This window comes from Phallusia mammillata, chromosome 4, assembly GCF_965637545.1.
Source record: "Phallusia mammillata chromosome 4, kaPhaMamm4.hap1.1, whole genome shotgun sequence".
In the NCBI taxonomy this organism is placed as follows: domain Eukaryota; kingdom Metazoa; phylum Chordata; class Ascidiacea; order Phlebobranchia; family Ascidiidae; genus Phallusia; species Phallusia mammillata.
Window position 1 is genome coordinate 21,575,271 of NC_137255.1, and position 19,002 is coordinate 21,594,272.

Sequence of the window (19,002 nt, forward strand, 5' to 3'; positions counted from 1 at the left end):
CAGAAAAAAGCTTAGGAAACACTTAATAGGAATTTTAGCAAACCTTTGATGTGCAATTAAAGTAAACCCCGAAGTGAAACAATGATTCCACAATTCCGTTTCAAAAGAAACTTGCAAAAGTGCGGCATACTGCAGGAAATATTTACGTTAAAAGGGACATCAAAGAAAAAAGAAAACGCGGTTAGCCTATATCGATGAAGTGACCAGATGACGAACACAAGTTCTATAACACAGGTCAAGTGAAGAGAACAAAAGAACGGTTTCACCTGGATTGATGTTTGATCAACAACAAAACAAAGGGAAGGAAAAAAATACAATAGTTCACCTCTGAAAGCAAATGAACTATCTCCAAAATATCAGTTAAGTATGAATTGTATTCTCCTCGCTTATATTCAAAAATATAAGTTAATAGAAAACCTTATTTATAGATTCCGTTTGAACAGGTTCGGAGGTTCGGTAGGAGGCAGAAACCGGTCTAACCCAGTTTGAAACTGGAATATTCCGGTGAAAACCCACCGAGACCGGATTTTTTTCGATTTTTTGACCCCCTAAAAATCGAAAAAACGGAAAAGCTATAGCCTTGGTTTTTTTTCAAAAATCGGGTCAAAATTTTCGATTTTCAAAACCGGTTTAAACCGGTTTGGAGGTTCGGTGGGAGGCAGAAACCGGCCTAAACCAGTTTGAAACTGGAATATTCCGGTGAAAACCCACCGAGACCGGATTTTTTTCGATTTTTTGACCCCCTAAAAATCGAAAAAACGGAAAGGCTATAGCCTTGGTTTTTTTTCAAAAATCAGGTCAAAATTTTCGATTTTCAAAACCGGTTTAAACCGGTTTGGAGGTTCGGTGGGAGGCAGAAACCGGCCTAAACCAGTTTGAAACTGGAATATTCCGGTGAAAACCCACCGAGACCGGATTTTTTTCGATTTTTTGACCCCCAAAATTGGAAAAAAAGAAAAAGGCCTTAGATTTTTTCAAAAATCGGGTCGAAATTTTAAATTTTCGAAACCGGATTTAAACCGGTTTGAAGGTTCGGTAGAAAGCAGCCACCGATCAAAACCAGTTTGAAACTGGAATATTCCGCCAAAAACCTACCCAATATCGGATTTTTTGCTTTTTTGCTTACGAATTTAAAAGACGGAACGTCTACATATAAGTTCTCATATTTTTTTAAAGAATTGGATTTTCATTTTCTTGAAAAAAATGATATTTATACTTATGGCATAGTGTTGTTTTTTCAGAATATCAAGGGTTCAAGTAGCTTGTTGTCACTTTGGGCGGTTTACCCATCGGTTCGTTTCAGCTCACTTGAGGCGTCAGTCCCGGTAAGCGTAGCAATTTGCGTTTTGCCTTTTTTACGTTTCAAGCGCTTTGCCGAAACTGTTGCGGCTGGGTAATCTCCTGAAGTCTTTTTGGTGGCAGGTAGACCAGCTTCGGGATAGAAGATAATTGGTCATTGTCAGGTAATAGTTAACCTTTTGTTATCAATAATGGTCTGAACATGGCTTAAAGTAACAAAACTCAAAAACATTTTTTTATGTTACAGGATAAACAGTTAACAGCAAGAAAAGATTGTTTGTTTGAATTTATTACGCCTATTTTGTGCACTGTATTTGTTTTTTATTAAAGGGCGCCCCCTGTGTTCATGTCCCCTGGTGGCACTGCGTTATATTTCCGTGGTGTAAAAGTGGTGTATGCAGGGTTTGAACTCACAAACTTTTGACCACAAGCAGGTTGCTCCAACAAATTGACCATTTTCACTCTTTACTAAGCTTACTTCGGTTTTATTTCATATATTTAGTGACGCGGGCCAAATCAACGTTAGAGGTGTTGTTCGAAAGACATTAAGATTTCTTGTTGTAGTGGTGTGCTGATGAACTTATTATTCAAGCCTAAACCAGCATGCGTTTTTTATCACAGCTTATCGACATAGAGTAGAACAATCGGGTGAGTTGTGGTTTACAATGGGAAACATTGATTCAAGCCGTGAGAAAAATGACATCGAATTTAACGAGACGACGATTGAAGCTCCTTTGCCGGTTGAACGACAGGCTGATCCAGACATCATTGAGAATATCGAAGAAACCTCGACGTTTTCCGAACATAAAGTTATATCGGTATGAATGATGTATAAACGGGCTAGACCTCGCCTTTTTTCGTCGTTTTTTTCGTTGATTAAAAGGTATTTTGAATTAACAGTTTTGGGGCACTTTTTCATGAAGACAGCAATGACATATTGGGATCGAATAACAATAAAAAAAACGACAGTAAAGTCAAACACAATATGTTTAGTAAAAACTGCATGCGATTGCTAATCAAATTCAAAATCAGTTAAAAACATGACCTTAGAAGAGTAAATTGTGTGGGAACAGTGTGACATCAAAATTGAGGTTTGCTCCATGGTAACATAGGTTGTGACTTCTAGGTTTTATTTTCATAAGTTAGATGACTTTTACAGTGCTTTGCTGAGATGTAGCGCTTTGTTTAACAGTTCAACCCGCATTTGTATCTGCTTTACTAAATTTCGAAGGCCCAACGGCTCATCAGAAATAACTTCACGGTGCAACTGGTTGATCAGTGATCGGAAAGATGTGAAATAGATAGTGCGTTAAGGCGTGTTCGTAAATGTTGAACGCATGAAAAACGATGGTTGATATCTTTTCAAATCAGTGACCTAAAGAGTCAGGGGTCACGGTTGCCGGTTGGGTATACATCGAATCATGAACTGCTTGGTTTGCAGGTTCATGGAACAAGGATACGGTTGTCGAATGCATATTATAACTTATGGTGCGTCGTGGTTGATTGGCGAAAACATTTGCCTTTTGAGCGAGTCACACTGTCGATAATACGTTTTTGCAGCATATGTATAAAACATGTTTTGGGGTGGATATGGAAATATTACTTAACTTACATTTCTCTTGCACCTACAGCACACGATCCTATCTTTCAAAAACATTTGTTGAGACAAGTCCAGATTGACCGAAGTTATTCGACGTTTTTGCCAAATATTAGATTTTGACCTAAACCTTTCATAACAGTTCCTAACTAGGTATACCAACAGTTATGCCAAAACTAACTACTGAGCTACACACCTTTTCATTGTATCATAAAAATTTGTTTGATATGTTATGGATTGCGACGCCAAACAAAGGGACAAAACTAACAAGGCACGCCCATTCGTCCAAGATGCGTATAATAAACATATCGTCCCAAGAGGTTGCTGTGATCAACAAACTTATATCCGACAGGAGTGTGAGTAAAGTTGAACGACCACTGCGGCATGATGCTATATTTCGTACATGTTGATTTTCCATCGTTAAGTAAAATAACAATTTGTTTTTCCAAGCGGATTTGGTTCCGATAAATGAACATGGAAGCGTTTATTTGTGACCAACAACACAAAAACCATGGGCTTTATAAGGATGGTAGTCTATTTGGGGTTGAAAGTGCGCACTGCAAAATAAGAAACTTGTTATCTTCCAACAAAGCGTGGCTAACATAAACCGTTAACAGTGTTGCTAACCAGATTGTACAACTAGTAATTTTGGTGAATTGTGACTATTTGATGGCGATTATGCAACTTCCAGAGTCACTAAATATTGCTCTCATTCGCCGGAACTTTTTGATTCAGACACACAAGCACAACCAACAACATCTTGCGTTAAGCATGCTTACGGTTGCCTGTATTAGCGGTCACTGAAGCATGTAATTCAACGTATCAGGTGCGACGACTGTAGAATGATGCTGAAAGTTTTATTTATTTTTGGAACACGAAGAACCAAAAAATTTGCTTTTGAATAAAAAACGCCTCGTTCCTAACACATACATAAGGCAATTTATGAAAAAGTGCTATCTGTTTGTATTAATTAACATACTGTTTTATTCACTGACATTCTTAGGAACTATGTCATTTTTACAAGTAAATGTAAATATGTTACAAATGTAACCGGCGCTTTCCTTTCCCAATGCGTGTTTTCGTTTTAAAGTTTTTATGCCTTTATTGTACAGATAGCAGTTGATCAATACACTTACCTTGTGTGCGCATTTTCTGATATCATATCTCAAATTTGGACCAATTTTTACAACGACAACGATTTTCTCAGGACTTCGACGAAATTCGAAGCGAAATCAATCAAAAAAGCAAAGAAGAAGGTGCAAGCTTTATTTACAAAGACATCGATTTCCTTAGCGATACCAAATCGCTTTATTACACTTTTGGTGCCCCTACAAACTGGGCAGAAATTGAATGGAAGAGACCAAAGGTAAAGTACAGTAATTTGCTTTCACATAATCCTAAAAATAGCAAAAATGTTTTATTCCATTCTTTACCTCTTTTTTTTTAATTGAAAACGTTAAAACTACTGTTAAACAGGTTAAACATAGCCTTTTATCAATCTACACCTTCACGGCAATATTTTCGCTACATTTGTCAGTTTGCTTTTTTATTTTTTTCATTTTTATAAGATTTGAATCGAGGACATTTTTGCTGTTAGAAGGATTTCCATTCGGGCTTACATTGAGACTGTAGCAACACCTAGCGGCAATATCAAACATTGTAATAATAAAACGTGGATGGAGCATACGATTTCATTTGACAACTTAGACAAAACTGTCCGGCACCAAAGGCACCCCGGTTAAGAGCTACTGGTAAGTTAAAAAAATACATTTTTAAACTGACTTCGTTTCTTCAGGACATCTCGGATTCCCCAAGACTCACCAAAGATGGAACAAGCACTAAAGATATTAAGCAAGGAATGCTGGGTAACTGCTGGTTTCTTGCTTCGTGTGCAGCTATATCCAGATCAGCTAAACATCTTAAAAAGGTAAAATACGACATGACTTAGCACACAAATCTTCGTATAGTGGCTTTTGATTGCCTGTGTGAAATTTCTAAAATCTCTTATTCACGACAGCGAGTGTTTGTTGTTTCTCTTTTGAAGTTAAAATAGTCTACCTTTAAACATTTCCACACATAACGCAGAATTAGGAAAAATAGATTTTTCAAACAGTGACTTTTGAGCCCAGTTTAGCTATGGTTTAAACCAGTGGTTCCCAACTTTCGTGGACCATGGCCCCCTTAAAGTTACTTCTTGGCCTCGTGGCCCCCTTCAAGTTACCATGTATGACCTGTGGCCCCCTTAAAATGTAGATAGCAATCTCGCGTTGGAATGCGGTATTAATTTTGGCCTTAAACAGGTCTAATAGAGTAAATGTGTGTGATAAACCTCACTATAAACAAATAGTATGTAAAATAGTCGATTAAATTTGGGAATAAAGTTAAAGTGAAAATGACTTTTAGTAGGTGTTTCTTGTGAATCTACGCCCGTGACCCCCCCGGAACACAGCTCGTGGCCTCCCTGGGGGCCATGGACCCTGGTTGGGATCCACTGGTTTAAACCGATAGCCAAACAAGTGATTAAATATTTTAATGGGTAAAAAAAATGTGAGAGTTTATTTTGTTGGTCAGTACAAGTTTAATACGTTTATGGTTCGATTGTCGTAGTAACGTAGATTACAAATTATCTTGTGGTTTAGGTAATTCCAGAAAACCAGTCGATGCAGGGGGCGGATTACGCGGGAATGTTTCACTTCCGGTTCTGGCGGTTTGGTAAATGGGTTGATGTTATTGTGGATGACGCCCTTCCGACTATTAACGGGTCACTTTGTTTCGGTAAATCAGACGACAGTGACGAGTTCTGGCTCCCTCTTGTGGAAAAGGCATACGCAAAGTAAGTTTTTGTTAACTAAACCGACTAAACCAGTTTTAAACAGTTTTCTAGCAAACATACAACCGAACCGGAAAAAAGTTGAAATGGGATTGCCCATGTGCCTTACAAAACTCAGTTTCAATTTTTTTGTTAGAGTGTTTTTTTGGAAAAATATGAGGCAAAACTAACTGCTATTGTTTGTACGTGTGTTATTTGGCATGTAATTATAGAACTGTAACATGCTTGTTTTCAAAATCACAAATCATGATGTTTATCTGTTACGTATTAGAAGATAAAACTTTGGATTATCTGTATATTTTGAACACTGGATCCTTATTTAGAGTACTATCGTTGCTGTATTGGGAGTTGGACAAAATATCTCTAAACTAAAATCAATATTTTTTCGACAGACTGCATAACTCTTACCAAGCAATTGAAGGAGGATTTACTCAAGACGGGTTGGAAGATTTAACTGGTGGAATCGTGATGTCATATGATCTTGGAAGCAAGACCCCGGACAATTTGTTTTCCGTGCTTAAAAAGTAAGAGCGATTGACAAACACAATCTGCCTACTCTATTTTCAATTTAGGCCTTACAAAACTGTTGATCCACATGTGGAGATTATGGACTAACTTTGGCATACTCTAAACATTCGTAAGCTTAACAACCTTATCGAACACTAAATATGTTAAATATTGGTAGATAGTCAAATTTGAAGTTAGGGAATGTCGTCTATATGCAATCGGTTAATACAAACTCTGTGCACGTAAAAAAGATTTTCGCCGCAAATGTGACAGAATGTGAAGTAGGTGAATGTTGACAACTCAATGGTTTTAAAACCTTGGATCTAAACCCTTTCCAAAATCACTTGTATAGAGTTCACTTCACCCCACTGTACAAAACCGTAAACAACATTTTATTCAAACCAATTAACTGCAGGGCAATGCAGTACGACAGTTTTGCCTGTGCTAGCATCGAAGGCACCGCAGAAAGTGAAAATAAGGAGACGGGTCTAGTGAGTGCGCACGCGTACGCCATCCTGCAAGTGGCAAAGGTAAAATGCATTTAAATAAGAGATGCAAGTTTGATTCACTAAGCTCAGTCATTAAAGGTAAAATGCTTTTTTACATTAAAGTGTATTTTCATTAGTTTAAAATGTAAAAGCTTTATGCACTTCCTTTTGAAAGGTATGTTAAGGCCAATAATCCAATAACCCAGAGTTGTGAGTCGGACTGGGTTCGGGCAGGGTTTGAGATTAGGTTTTTTTTACCAAACGGGATTGATTCGAACCGGCCTTCACTTTTTGTGTCCGTAATTTAAAAAATATATAAATTGCCTATAGCTAAGTGGTTAGTTATTGGACTAAATCTAATGTTCGACCACCTTAAAACGTCCTGTTTAAGCCATTGTGTATGTCTTTATTATTATAGTTTTAAACTTTCGGGCCGAAATAGGCTTCTAATAAACATTTAATCGGGCTTATACTTTCTGAGTCGTGCTCGAATTACAGACCCGCTTACAATACTGATCCTACGAATGGTTTGAATTGATTTCAAGACCGATGTTATGTTTTAGGTCCAACCTAAATTATTAATAACCCTAAAAACTATTGTTTTTCCCAAAAGGTGGCATACAAGAATGCTGACGTAAATCTGGTAAAGTTGCGAAACCCGTGGGGAAACTCCACAGAGTGGAAAGGAGACTGGAGCGACGAGTAAGTTTTTTTATGTAATGCTTTACGTGCCAAACTAAGTTTGAAAAATGTTTCATAAACTCTTGAAAAGGCGTTTGCAGTAATAGGTTTTCATCGATTGGAAGCTCAATGGCGATATGGTTTGGAGAATATATAGTAGTGTCTATAGTAGGTAAGTAAGTAAGTAAGTAAGTTTATTTCGCACGAAATATTTTAAGTACAAAAACAAAATAAATTCAAAGGAAGAATGTGCGGGGTAGCGAAAGACTCTGTGGTCACCGTGTCAGCTACCCCTCTTAATTTAAACTAATGGTATGGTAGCAGCGCTTTTAGTACGTATCTATACCAACTGTTGATGAAACTTGAAGATTACTCTAAAACTTTTACACTCCTCAACAGATCACCAACATGGGACTTTGTTAGCGAGGATTTGAAGCATGGTATGCACGCAAACGAGGACAATGGAGAATGGTGGATGACCTTCGATGACCTTTCACAGCATTTTACCGCCCTCACCATTTGCACAGTTGGACCTGATTTTGACAATGATGGTGCTCCTACAGGGGACAGGTCAATTTACAATAGTAACGGACATATTCTCGCTGCAGACAAGCAAATTTCAAGACTTTATGGCCTATCACAGTGGGCTCTGAAATTTCAATATTGTGAAACACTTACGAAGTAATTTTGTTTTTGTTTGATAACGGTTGTTTTGAATTTCTATGCTGCGCGGTGAGCCGGCTCGTATGAAAAAATGCAAATCAGAAACCCCTTGAATCATTCCACAAAAACAACCGACTAGTTCAAAAACCGACGTCGTATTGGTTAACACTGACACAATTTCTAATTTTGACTGTTTTAACCAGGTGGCTTCGGTCTGCTATCAACGGCGAATGGATAACCGGAAAAACGGCTGGTGGAAGTAGAAATGATTTGTACGGGTACCAAGCCAATCCCCAGTACTTCATGGAGCTTCGTGAACCAAGCAAGCAACGATTTGTTTAGATTTTGTGCTTATTTTAGGTTTACATGAGAACTTGATAAATGCCCCCTTGTTACGTATGAATAGTAAAGTGTAAGAAACCTAAACAGCTAGATTTGAAGGATTAGATTGAAAAAATATTACGCATAAAATATAGGCTCTCAAAAAAGAATGTATAACTCATTTTTAACATGACTTTCAATGGCGTATTCAATTTACACAAAGTATTGAGGCATATTTCATAGAGTCGTAGCCTAACTGCAAATTGTAACTAATTTTATGGATTGATTTTTTCAAAGATGATTTTGATCCTGTGGAGGATAAACCAGAGGAGGAGGGAAAATGCTCTTTTGTGCTTGGTTTGATGCAGGAGTACAGAAGAGTGGCAAGATCAAAGGGAGTCGAAAACTTGTATCTTTCTGTGCACATTTTCAAGGTTGGTGTTTCTGAAGTTTTTTTGTAGGGGGAGGACAAAAGATTCAAGACAAGACCGGCTCTAAAACTGAAATGAAGGCAGGAATTTTTTCATAAAACCTGGCCCCTTGCGACATCATTGTTCAAGAAATTGCTTGTTAACAATTCAAAAATAAAACCCAACTGAGCTACGTGTGTAGCCTATAGGCTGTACTCCTGGTTTAGGGGTTACAAATAATTTTAGATAATTATATTTCGACGGGTTCAACGAAGTTAATTTGAAATTCGAAAGCATTGTTTTGTCACAGATGGTGGCAAGGGTTATTAACTAAATGTTTGAATAATTTAGTATTTCGCATGTAACAAGCATAACAGTCAAAAGGCCATTTTTATCATAGAATCATAGGTCCCCCCACAGAAGTGTTAATAATTTTGTCATAGAATCGAATCAATCTCTACTTTTTATTCTCTACAAAACAGGTGGAAGAGAAACCGACCCAAAAACTGGACGCAAGATTTTTCAGTCGTAACTCCCAGATCATGTCCAGTGGTTCTTACATCAATCGTCGTGAAGTTACCATTAGTGGTCTTCTCAGTCCCGGTTTTTACGTCATAGTTCCGTCATCGTTCTACGCATCAAAGGGCGGGTCATTTCTGTTGCGAATCTTCACGGAGAAACCCATAATATTGGAGCAACTTCATTAAGATGATTTACTTATAACTTTCTCCTGCTGCTTGTGTATTTGCGTTTTTGATGCTTAATTTCGCGAGTTATGCTTTGAACCTATACAAGCTGCTAGGGATGTGCCAAAACTGCGAATGTTCTGTTTGGTCGAGCACCGAGCATCTCACTTAAATGCTCAGTGCATTATGACGTCACAAAAAATCCCCTTTCTACGTTTTAGCTCTATAAGGTATCTTACGTCACCGGCGGTGTTTTATTGAGCTGTACATGCCCATAAAGAACGCGTTTTTCCACCATCCAATACATTTGAAAAATCATTCGTTTCTTTATCTTGGATACCCTTTAGATTCTAAAGGATTTCTTAGAACACTAGTTACGTATGTTCAGGGCATGACTATGCAAATTTAACGCTCGGGTCAGTTTGTGCAACTGCTCGGCCGAGCACCGAGCATCAAAAACAGCGATGCTCGGTATCGAGTACTCGGGTTCTGGCTCGGCTCGGCCCATCCCTACAAGCTGCTATGCTTTACAATAGAAACATTTGATACAACACACCTGTGAAGACCATTTAATAAAGCCGTATAAAAGGTACAGCACGACAAACGGCATTACTGTGTTTCGCTTGCTAGAGCTGTGCCGAAAATTGTCCAATTAGCATGTTTTTGACAATACTTGCTTGATTTTTGTTGATGTCAATTTGCACTGGTACATATACAGGTTTTTTATCATAGGGATGTAGTTGCATCGCTTTTATGTTAGTCGTATACTTGCTAGTTGTAGTCATTAAATTTAGACCTTTCATTTGTAAAGAGTGAATTCTGGCTAAAACTCGCTGTAAAGAATTGAAAACAGAACAAACAGCTCTTCCTTGACAAAGGCACTACATACATGTAAACATAGATCCAAAGACAAGAGTATAGTGAATCGGATTTTTTCGACAATATTTCTGGCCTGTAAACCGAAACATCATTTAACAAAATATGAGCAGCAACATAGCAGGTTGAAAAACTAAAAGATTTTTCCACACGATGGAAACTGAGGTCAGGCCTCAACTCATGCCAGCTGAAGGCAGTTTAACTGTACAGAAAGAAATTGCTCAACCAGAAATCTTTCTAGGCCAACTCTTCGCTCAATCTTCGTCCATCTCAACTTCCACTGACTGATCAGCCGCTTTGCCTGCAAAAAAAGAGAATTTAGTAATTTGAGATGTATTTCAAAAAGACATTTGGCAACAAAGACAGAAGGAAGATTAATCAGTAAAAAATAAAGTTTAAAAAGCCACAATGGCATTTATGTTAGTATTTTAAACCGCTATTCCGTTCCCAAAAAGTCTGAAATGCTACTGCAGCCATTGCTTATCTAACAAAGCCTATTTTAAACATGTTACTTTCAGTGCTCCTACAATTGGCAACGTTTATTCAGCGTGGTCGTTCGTACATGCAGAGATATATGGCTTCGCACAAATGAAAGTTTTTGTTGTCTTACACAAACGAAGCAGCCTGGTCTTTATTAGTGGGTAGAGCTATCAACATAAGAACTCACAACAGACTATGCTTGCCAACCGATAAATGGCATAAAGCGCACAGGCATATTTAGATTAAAAGTGAAACTGGGTTAGGCTTCGGGAATAAACTTAACATTAGGAACTAAGTTTAAAGTAATGGAACGGTACCAGAATTTCGAACAAATAGAGATTTAGCCGACGAGATGATCTTAAAACCAATCGCATTTACCCTTCGTCTGTTCTATCCATTAGTCTATAATGACAGAACAAAGGTTTGAAAACTTGAAATATAGCGTTTAACCCCCATAAAAATAGTAAGGTGATTTCTTGGTAGTGCCGCAACTACTTGCTGTGAAAACGGTGCACGAAGCTTTAAGTTAGTCATCCCCAATTGAAGTAATGCACTGTGATCCATACTAATGGAAGTAGTGATACATTTTCTCTCTCTTCTATAGTCTAGAACGGAATACGTACTCTTTCAGAATAAAAATCATTCTCACACCTCGGGCGCTGAATGTGACGTCACACATCAGCTAACCGGCATGGGTCGCGTGGGTATTGTGAAATCGACCACGTGCGTTTCAAAAACGATTTGCAACACAAATGCACTCAACAACGTCTCACACACGCCGGATATGTTTTCGCAAACCTATCTTTTAAACAGTTCTCAACCGTTGGCACGCGAGTAGCTTTCCGTCATACAGTAAGCCTCGGCAAAATCGAATTCAGTCAATCTGGATCTTCGCCCATGAGGACAAAACTTGAGGTCAAAATGATTTTTAATATGGTATCACTTGATTTAATCGACATGGGATAATCCGGATCTTCGCCTAATTCGGACATTTTTTGTTTTAAACGGGTCGGATTAACTGAGGTTTACCCTATTTAATTCACGTCGAGTCCAAAAAATGCAACTCAACTAATCCAACTGAGTAGCCCTGGTTTTGAGAGAAACTCGTGACTTGGAAATTTTTGGAAAGTTCTAACAATGCTGGTTTCAGAAAGGCGCTAGTCTAGGCAAAAAGAAATGCCTATCTTTTGATAACCGTTAAAACAGGGCTTGGCACGAAGCGGCGGTACGCTATCACTACAAGGTTCAGAACCACTAATCTTAAAGAATAACGCAGCATCTAGGGATGTTCAAAGTAGAATAGCTAGGTATTCTAGAATAATTGTTTCGAATCTAGAATATCGAATCCAATTCTTATATTATTTTTAAATGTGCAAGCATTAATCTTGACAACAACTTAAGTAGACTAGTTTATTACATTATAAAACATATTCTTTATTTATATTGTAAAAACGAACCAAACAAAACAAAGAAAAACACTGGGAAAAAATTTGCACAACTGTATTGAAACTAAATGCCCCAAAATCCACAAAGCCAGAACAATCAGCATAAGGTTAAAAAATAGGTATATTATTTTATTCAGTGATTTTTATTGCCTTCAGTAGAGGTAACTATGTTGTAAGCATGCTGAGGTAATTTGATTTGTATGGTGGTAGAGGACTGACATAGACTCCCTAGCGTTCAAATATGTAACGTTTGTTAACCTAAAACAACTGCAAAAACAGGTACCCTAGCAAACAAAGTTTGGACGCTACATTTTTATGTTTGACCCAATGGTCATATGTTTGGTATTCCTTTACTGTTTTGCGATATTAGCAGACAATCCCATGCTTCCAATCGCTGCCTAACGCCATGACCGTTACACGTTTTTTGTTGTCGAATTCGGAAAACAATTACCGTAATTTTCCAAGTATAGTGCGCCCCCGTGCATAATACGCACCCTAAAAATGGCATGTCGATGCTGGAAAAAAGCCTGTACCCATGTATAATACGCACCCAAATGTTTACTCTTAAATCCGTAAACGTAAAATTATTTCAGAAAAAAGATCATCTTTTGAAACAACCGGATGTTATTCTGCCGGTCAGTATCACTGCGCATGCGCTCGCAAACTCGATAGCGAAAAATGTTTAGGATTTGTGTAGGGTACATCGTGACAGCAAACGAGATCTTACTGGTCGCGTTCAAGCGGAACCGATCTTAATACTTGCAGAGAACATTTTTATTTTTAAAACACAAATGAAGTTTAATATGTATCAGATTAAAATACCTAAAAATCAGAATAATTAAATTCAAACTTATATACAAAATTTTAGTTCGATCCGTTGCATATCGGCAATGATATCACCCCATTTACGTTGTCGCTAAATGGGCAGTGTGCAGTATTTGACAATAACACACCATCAAGGATTGCACCATCGCATCAAACGATATGTCGTCAATTATGAATTTTACTGACTAAGTGTGTTGGGCAGGATGGCTAAATGTGATGCGCGATTGACAACAAACAAGAAGAAAGGTCTGATTTCAAGTTTTATTTCGAGGCAGATTTTCTTCAAAAATTGTTGTACCCATGCATAATGCGCACCCTAGATTTTAGGACAATAAATTAATCAAATTTTGCGCATTATACACGGAAAATTACGGTAGATGCTGGTAAGACGTTGCAAAAAGTCGCCGGTATGTCGTTCAATGGCATAAACGTAATGACGTGATCAGATGCGTAACAAGTGCGCTAATCGCTAAATATGCTTCAAATGCACAACCGGCGTTATGGCGTTGTTATAGCGCTCCCTGATTTGACGGCGAGGAGTCACTTGCCGTCTTTTGCAACAGGTACAATGACCGGCCGTCGACGTAAAAACGTAATGCAAGTGTTTACATTTTTACCAACGGCAAGAGCACACATTTAACGGTTCCAATTACCCGATATAAACGGCAAAAAGGGATTCGAATCCAGCTAGATTCGATATCCCTAGCAGAATCTTCACACCATATCAGTGCTCCTATTTTTGTAACTAGAAGGGTGGCTCAGCACATATTGCCATTGCACATACACTACGTACACTTTATTAAATAGGTCCCATATCAGCCACTGTCTTTTATAGCCTTAGTTGTTTCTGCAAGCAGAAACTCATGGGTCCCCCACACATGCAAAGTTGTAAATAATGCATTTTGCAAAAAAAAACTATGAAAAATTTTGGTGCTATCTGTTTAAACAAGGCGATATAAAGTCTGCAGACATAATCATGCTATATGAGGTACAGCTATTCAAGTCACATTCAATTCGGCAATTGTTTGCAAAATTTAACCATTGCAGGGGTTAATGGGGTAAATGGTGGGACTGCAGAGCAAAACTCAACAATCAACATCTCAAAATAGAATATAATAAACAATTTCTAAATTTCATGACATTGTTTAAAAAGTTAACCCTTTTTAAGGGGCTAATGGGGTAATTGATCGGACTACAGGGTAAAACGTCAAATTTGACACCTAAGAATGCAACATGGTCAATGTTTAAAAATCACACCCACTTAGGGGTTACTGGGGTGAAGGTGGGACTCACAGGGTAAAAAAGATCAATGGATGATGTATTTTATAAACCATCTATATTTCATTAAATTTAGACATTGTTTATAAAATTCACTCATTATAGGGGGCCAGTGGCATTAATCTTGGGGATGCAGTGTGAAAAACTGCAATTAACACCTAATTATGGCAAACTGTCAAAATTTCATCGAATTCGGACATTGTTTAAGAAATTCACCAATATTAGCGGGCCAGTAGGGTAAATATTGGGGCTGCAGGATGAAACACAACAATCGACACCTAATTATGGCAAACTGAACAAACTGTCAATACTTTTTGCAATTCAGACTTTGTTTAAAAAATTAAACGTTTTTAGGGGGCCAGTTGGGTAAATATTGGGGCTGCAGGGTGAAACACAACAGTAGACACCTAATTACGGCAAAATGAACAAACTGTCCAAATTTCATCCAATTCGGACATTGTTTAAAAATCACCCGTTTTGGGCTGCTGGTGGGGCAAATATTGGGGCTGCAGGGTGAAACACAACAATCGACACCTAATTATGGCACAAAGAACAAACTGTCCGAGTTTCATCCAATTCGGACATTGTTTAAAATTTTACCCATTTTAGGGGGCTGGTGGGGTAAATATTGGGGCTGCAGGGTGAAACACAACAATCGACACCTAATTATGGCACAAAGAACAAACTGTCCAAATTTCATCCAATTCGGACATTGTTTAAAATTTTACCCATTTTAGGGGGCTGGTGGGGTAAATATTGGGGGTGCAGGGTAAAACACAACAATCGATACCTAATTATGGCACAAAGAACAAACTGTCCAAATTTTATCCAATTCGGACATTGTTTAAAATTTTACCCATTTTAGGGGGCTGGTGGGGTAAATACTGGGGTGATTAAGTCAAACAAACCAAAAGGCACATCTACATAACCATATCTTCAATCTGTGAAAGTTTCATCCAAATCCAACAAAGATTTGTTGCCAAAAGTGCATGGACAAACTTCACGGCGGAAAAAAGAAAAAAAAAAGAAAAAACAAAAGAAAAAAAAAAAGAAAAAAAAAAAAAACATAGTGAAATCAAGATGCGTCCCCTTCAGGGAAGGGGACCCATAATTAGTATGTCTTGAAACAGGAAGATGTGATTCGTCGCACACCAGACAATATTTAGGCAAATTAACTCGACCAAAAGGGGTAAAACCAAGCTAAACAGATGATTTAATCACATGACCATATCTATCAACTAAAAGTTTCATACAAATTCAACAAACATTCATCTCAAAAAGGCATGAGTCTGATATTGTTTCAAAAATGTGCTGTGCAGAAATTTTGCATGAATTGTCATTGACTTTTCTTCCAATTGGTCAAATTAAACAAGTAAAGTTAGTTATTTTATATTTGAATTTTGAACCCAAGCCTTGGGTGAAAATTAAGAAAGCTTGTGGGTTTGATGGTACATTTCGCAGTGAAATGTTTGTTCCAACACAATGGTAAATTGATCCAGTGATGTGTGAAAGAGAATATGGCCTACTTATGCCATGTACAACATTCAAAATTTTACATTGTGAAGTTTATTTAACACATTAAAAAGCATGAGACAAGAGTCGAAAACCTGAAGCTGTCACTTAAACTTGTTCCTAAATCAGTTGCATCCAAAACTTGGTACCTACCACATTGCGTAACTCTACTGTGTTGTAATATTGTTTTTAGATTTGAAAGAAAAATGAGATTTGGTGTTGAGTTATAACATGCAGTACTTGTCACAAACCTGGTAAGACTTAACATGACATTATCTTATTGCCACCCTTTAATAAACAGACACATTTAAATAAGCAAACCTTCGAGGGCATTGTTGCAAGTGGAAAATTTTGTTGTTTGAATGATAGCTTTAATAAGCATGCATATTACCTGCAGGAGGTGCCTTGTTGGGGATCTGTCCAGCCTGCAGGAGTTGTTTTAACCTTTCCACTTCATCAAGAGATTTTGCATTAAGAATTGCTTCCTAAAAATGAACACATTTTATATGATATGCAGTTCATTGTAAAAACCAGTTTATGTAAGCACAATTATGAACCTTTATTGCATCTCTATCTGCCTTTGATGGTCCTGGTACTGGCTCATGGTTCACTCCATTGCTTTTGATTGGTGCCCCAGGAGTAAACCTGTGTATAAATACTTAATAAAACATAAAAAAACACATGCTTATAGGTTATCAACATGTTTTTGTAGCATCTGTTCTGTTCAGTTTAACACATAAGACATTCAACTCATTGTGACAACTCACCAATTGAAGCGAGCGTGCATTTTTCAATTTTCAATGCTTACGTTTTTCGTTTTTTGTGAATTTCGGTCATGAGTTGTTTTCCCTGCTTGGAACCAAAAAGCTTCTTAGCCTCTTGTTTTTCCTAAGGCAGTCCAGAAAAAGTGCAATTACAAATATTCTTGTTGTCTTGGATATTTGTAATAAACTAGTGGGAAAAGTTTTAGGGATGGACCAAACGTATTACTATTTTGCCAAATAAAAACCTTGTTTAGTATGAAAGGTATAGATATATTCTGCTTGGCCCACCTCTTAAACCACATCATATTGATGTGACCATAAACCAGTGGTTCTCAAACTTTTTTATTGTTGGGGCCAAATGGTATTTTTTTAAGTGTGTAGGGAGCCGCAAAACAACGAAACCTTGAGAAAATCACTAAAGATTATTACTTTGGTAGCTAAAATAGCAATGTTTGATGGTTTTCTGAGGTCTGGTGCGAGCCGCAAAATAAGTAGTTGGGAGCCGCATGCGGCCCCGAAAACCGAGTTTGAGAACCACTGCCATAAACTATCACTTATTATCTTAAATATTAGTTGCCATCTTAATAAATATAAAAAAATATGACCTAAATTTGCAGATTCTTCTGAAACATGTAGTTTAATACTGACACAATTAGGCCATAAAACAAACACCTTTGCACATTTACCAAAAATTCCTAAGAATCTAAAGTAGTTGTAAATACCTTCAGACGAACTTTGCGGAAATCCAGTACTCTGACAGATGGCAACTTGTGAACGACGTACAGGCGATAATGTTGTCGATGTGTAACTGGATTCCGCATTAGACTCAGGTATTCAAGCTTTTTGAATTCAGAAAGGTGATCGATATCTGAAAGCTCCTGTATCTCACAGTTGGTAAGATACAACTCTTGCAGATTGGGAATGGACTGGTGTACATTTTCATCAATACGACTAAAATTAAAAGGGTAAATTACTTATCTACAAGACATATATATATAGTTAATGTAAAGAAAATAAAGTCCATGACTTAAACGCCTGAAATACAGGTAAATATTTTCCCCAGGATTTAAAAAAAAAACGATGAACAGCAGTTTGTATTCAAGGATGTTTTAACAAATAATTTGAGCATCATGGTATTACTGCAGCATGAACCAAGTTGCTTGTTTAAAAAACTTTAAAATTATAAAAAACTGTGTCCCAGTTTTAAATCTTGAACTAATTCAGTATATATAACTTAAACGTAAAGCTCACCAAATTCTGTTGTTGTTAAAATGTAGAGCTTTAATTCTAGGCAACATGGGAAATCCATCCAGTTTTCTGATGTCATTGTCCGAAAAATCAATAGTGTCAAATTGGTCAAGGGTGGCTCCCATATTTTCTATCACAGGAATTTTGTATCCTGTGAAAATAATACACTTCAATCAGAGTTATATATATCACTGATCAACAATTGCCTAGATTACGCAACTATCAGACAGGTTGAATGTCTGTTGCTTGTAAGAAGTAGAGTAAGAGTAAATCATACCTCTTAAATGAAGTTCTCGGTCTCTTACAGGATTGATATATTGGATTGCCTGTTCAATCAGTTCAGGTGTTAATTTCACCATCTTGAATCTGTTATACACATAAATTGTATGGCATTAAACTTGTTTAGTGTTTATATAAATCAACAAAATATTATTTTTTATTAATGTGTTGCTGATGTGATGACTGATGTTTAAAAAAGGTATCAGTGAAAAACAGAGTAAAACACAAGTAGCGCTTTCACAACTAAAAACATTTTAAATTAATAGTAATCTTGACCATTTGCCGTTGTAAAATCTTACCAAACCAACTATAACAGGAAAAATGATTTTAAAAGCTGAATGATAAAGTAGAAATGCGTATGAAAGGTATTTTATTTGTGCAGCGCAAAAAATATAAAAAATAATTCATACTTACATTATGAAACGTTTTGTCAAAAATCTAAATACCTAATTTTCCATCGGAAAGATTCCAAAACTTTAACCACGGTGAAAGAACAAACAGCAAAGCACACAAAACTGGAAAAAAGCGCAGGGCGCGCGTGTTTTACAATGGCGTTCAGTGGAGCATAACAACAAAACCGAAAAAAATAATATTTGGGGAGTGACATCTGTAGAGCTCCAACGCTCTATACAGTGTAAATTTAGGGCACGAATGTATTTTATTTATTTTTTGTCTACAATGATATGTTACTTTAGTGTTGTTTTGTAAGGTTTTTTAACTTTCTTATTTAACATATTGGTCTAACGTTTGACGCACGTTGCCGATTGTTGTTCGCCTCTTCGGTGACTCGCTGTTTTTTTTTCCAAACGCGGA

The 19,002-nt window shown here is 37.2% G+C and overlaps 2 protein-coding genes across 2 annotated transcripts; one reads left to right on the top strand and one right to left on the bottom strand.

Annotated features, from left to right (window-relative positions):
• Nucleotides 1–1,952: 1,952 nt before the first annotated feature.
• On the top strand, nt 1,953–9,668 carry LOC145224141 (calpain-A-like). The gene is made up of 11 exons (XM_080090576.1): nt 1,953–2,117; nt 4,104–4,262; nt 4,692–4,823; nt 5,536–5,729; nt 6,119–6,250; nt 6,649–6,763; nt 7,335–7,423; nt 7,802–7,972; nt 8,269–8,387; nt 8,684–8,820; nt 9,279–9,668. Exons 1-11 carry the CDS (start codon nt 1,965–1,967, stop codon nt 9,501–9,503), a joined length of 1,626 nt encoding a protein of 541 aa, XP_079946702.1. The 5' UTR covers nt 1,953–1,964; the 3' UTR covers nt 9,504–9,668.
• Nucleotides 9,669–10,398: 730 nt separating this feature from the next.
• LOC145224142 (U2 small nuclear ribonucleoprotein A'-like) lies at nt 10,399–18,712 on the bottom strand. Its single transcript, XM_080090577.1, has 8 exons — nt 18,604–18,712; nt 18,188–18,276; nt 17,914–18,061; nt 17,385–17,613; nt 16,707–16,786; nt 16,456–16,543; nt 16,290–16,383; nt 10,399–10,659 (listed from the first exon to the last, which is right to left on the bottom strand). Exons 2-8 carry the CDS (start codon nt 18,267–18,269, stop codon nt 10,613–10,615), a joined length of 768 nt encoding a protein of 255 aa, XP_079946703.1. The 5' UTR covers nt 18,270–18,276; nt 18,604–18,712; the 3' UTR covers nt 10,399–10,612.
• Nucleotides 18,713–19,002: the final 290 nt, after the last annotated feature.

Bases quoted from the DNA above. Each gene is read 5' to 3' on its own strand.
- LOC145224141 (XM_080090576.1), top strand. From the start codon at position 1,965: ATGGGAAACATTGATTCAAGCCGTGAGAAAAATGACATCGAATTTAAC. The intron at 2,118-4,103 runs GTATGAATGATG...CGATTTTCTCAG, and splicing joins CCGAACATAAAGTTATATCG to GACTTCGACGAAATTCGAAG. The intron at 6,251-6,648 runs GTAAGAGCGATT...AATTAACTGCAG, and splicing joins TTGTTTTCCGTGCTTAAAAA to GGCAATGCAGTACGACAGTT.
- LOC145224142 (XM_080090577.1), bottom strand. From the start codon at position 18,269: ATGGTGAAATTAACACCTGAACTGATTGAACAGGCAATCCAATATATC. The intron at 17,614-17,913 runs GTGAGCTTTACG...TTTTAATTTTAG, and splicing joins TTTAACAACAACAGAATTTG to TCGTATTGATGAAAATGTAC. The intron at 16,384-16,455 runs GTTCATAATTGT...GTTCATTTTTAG, and splicing joins CAGATAGAGATGCAATAAAG to GAAGCAATTCTTAATGCAAA.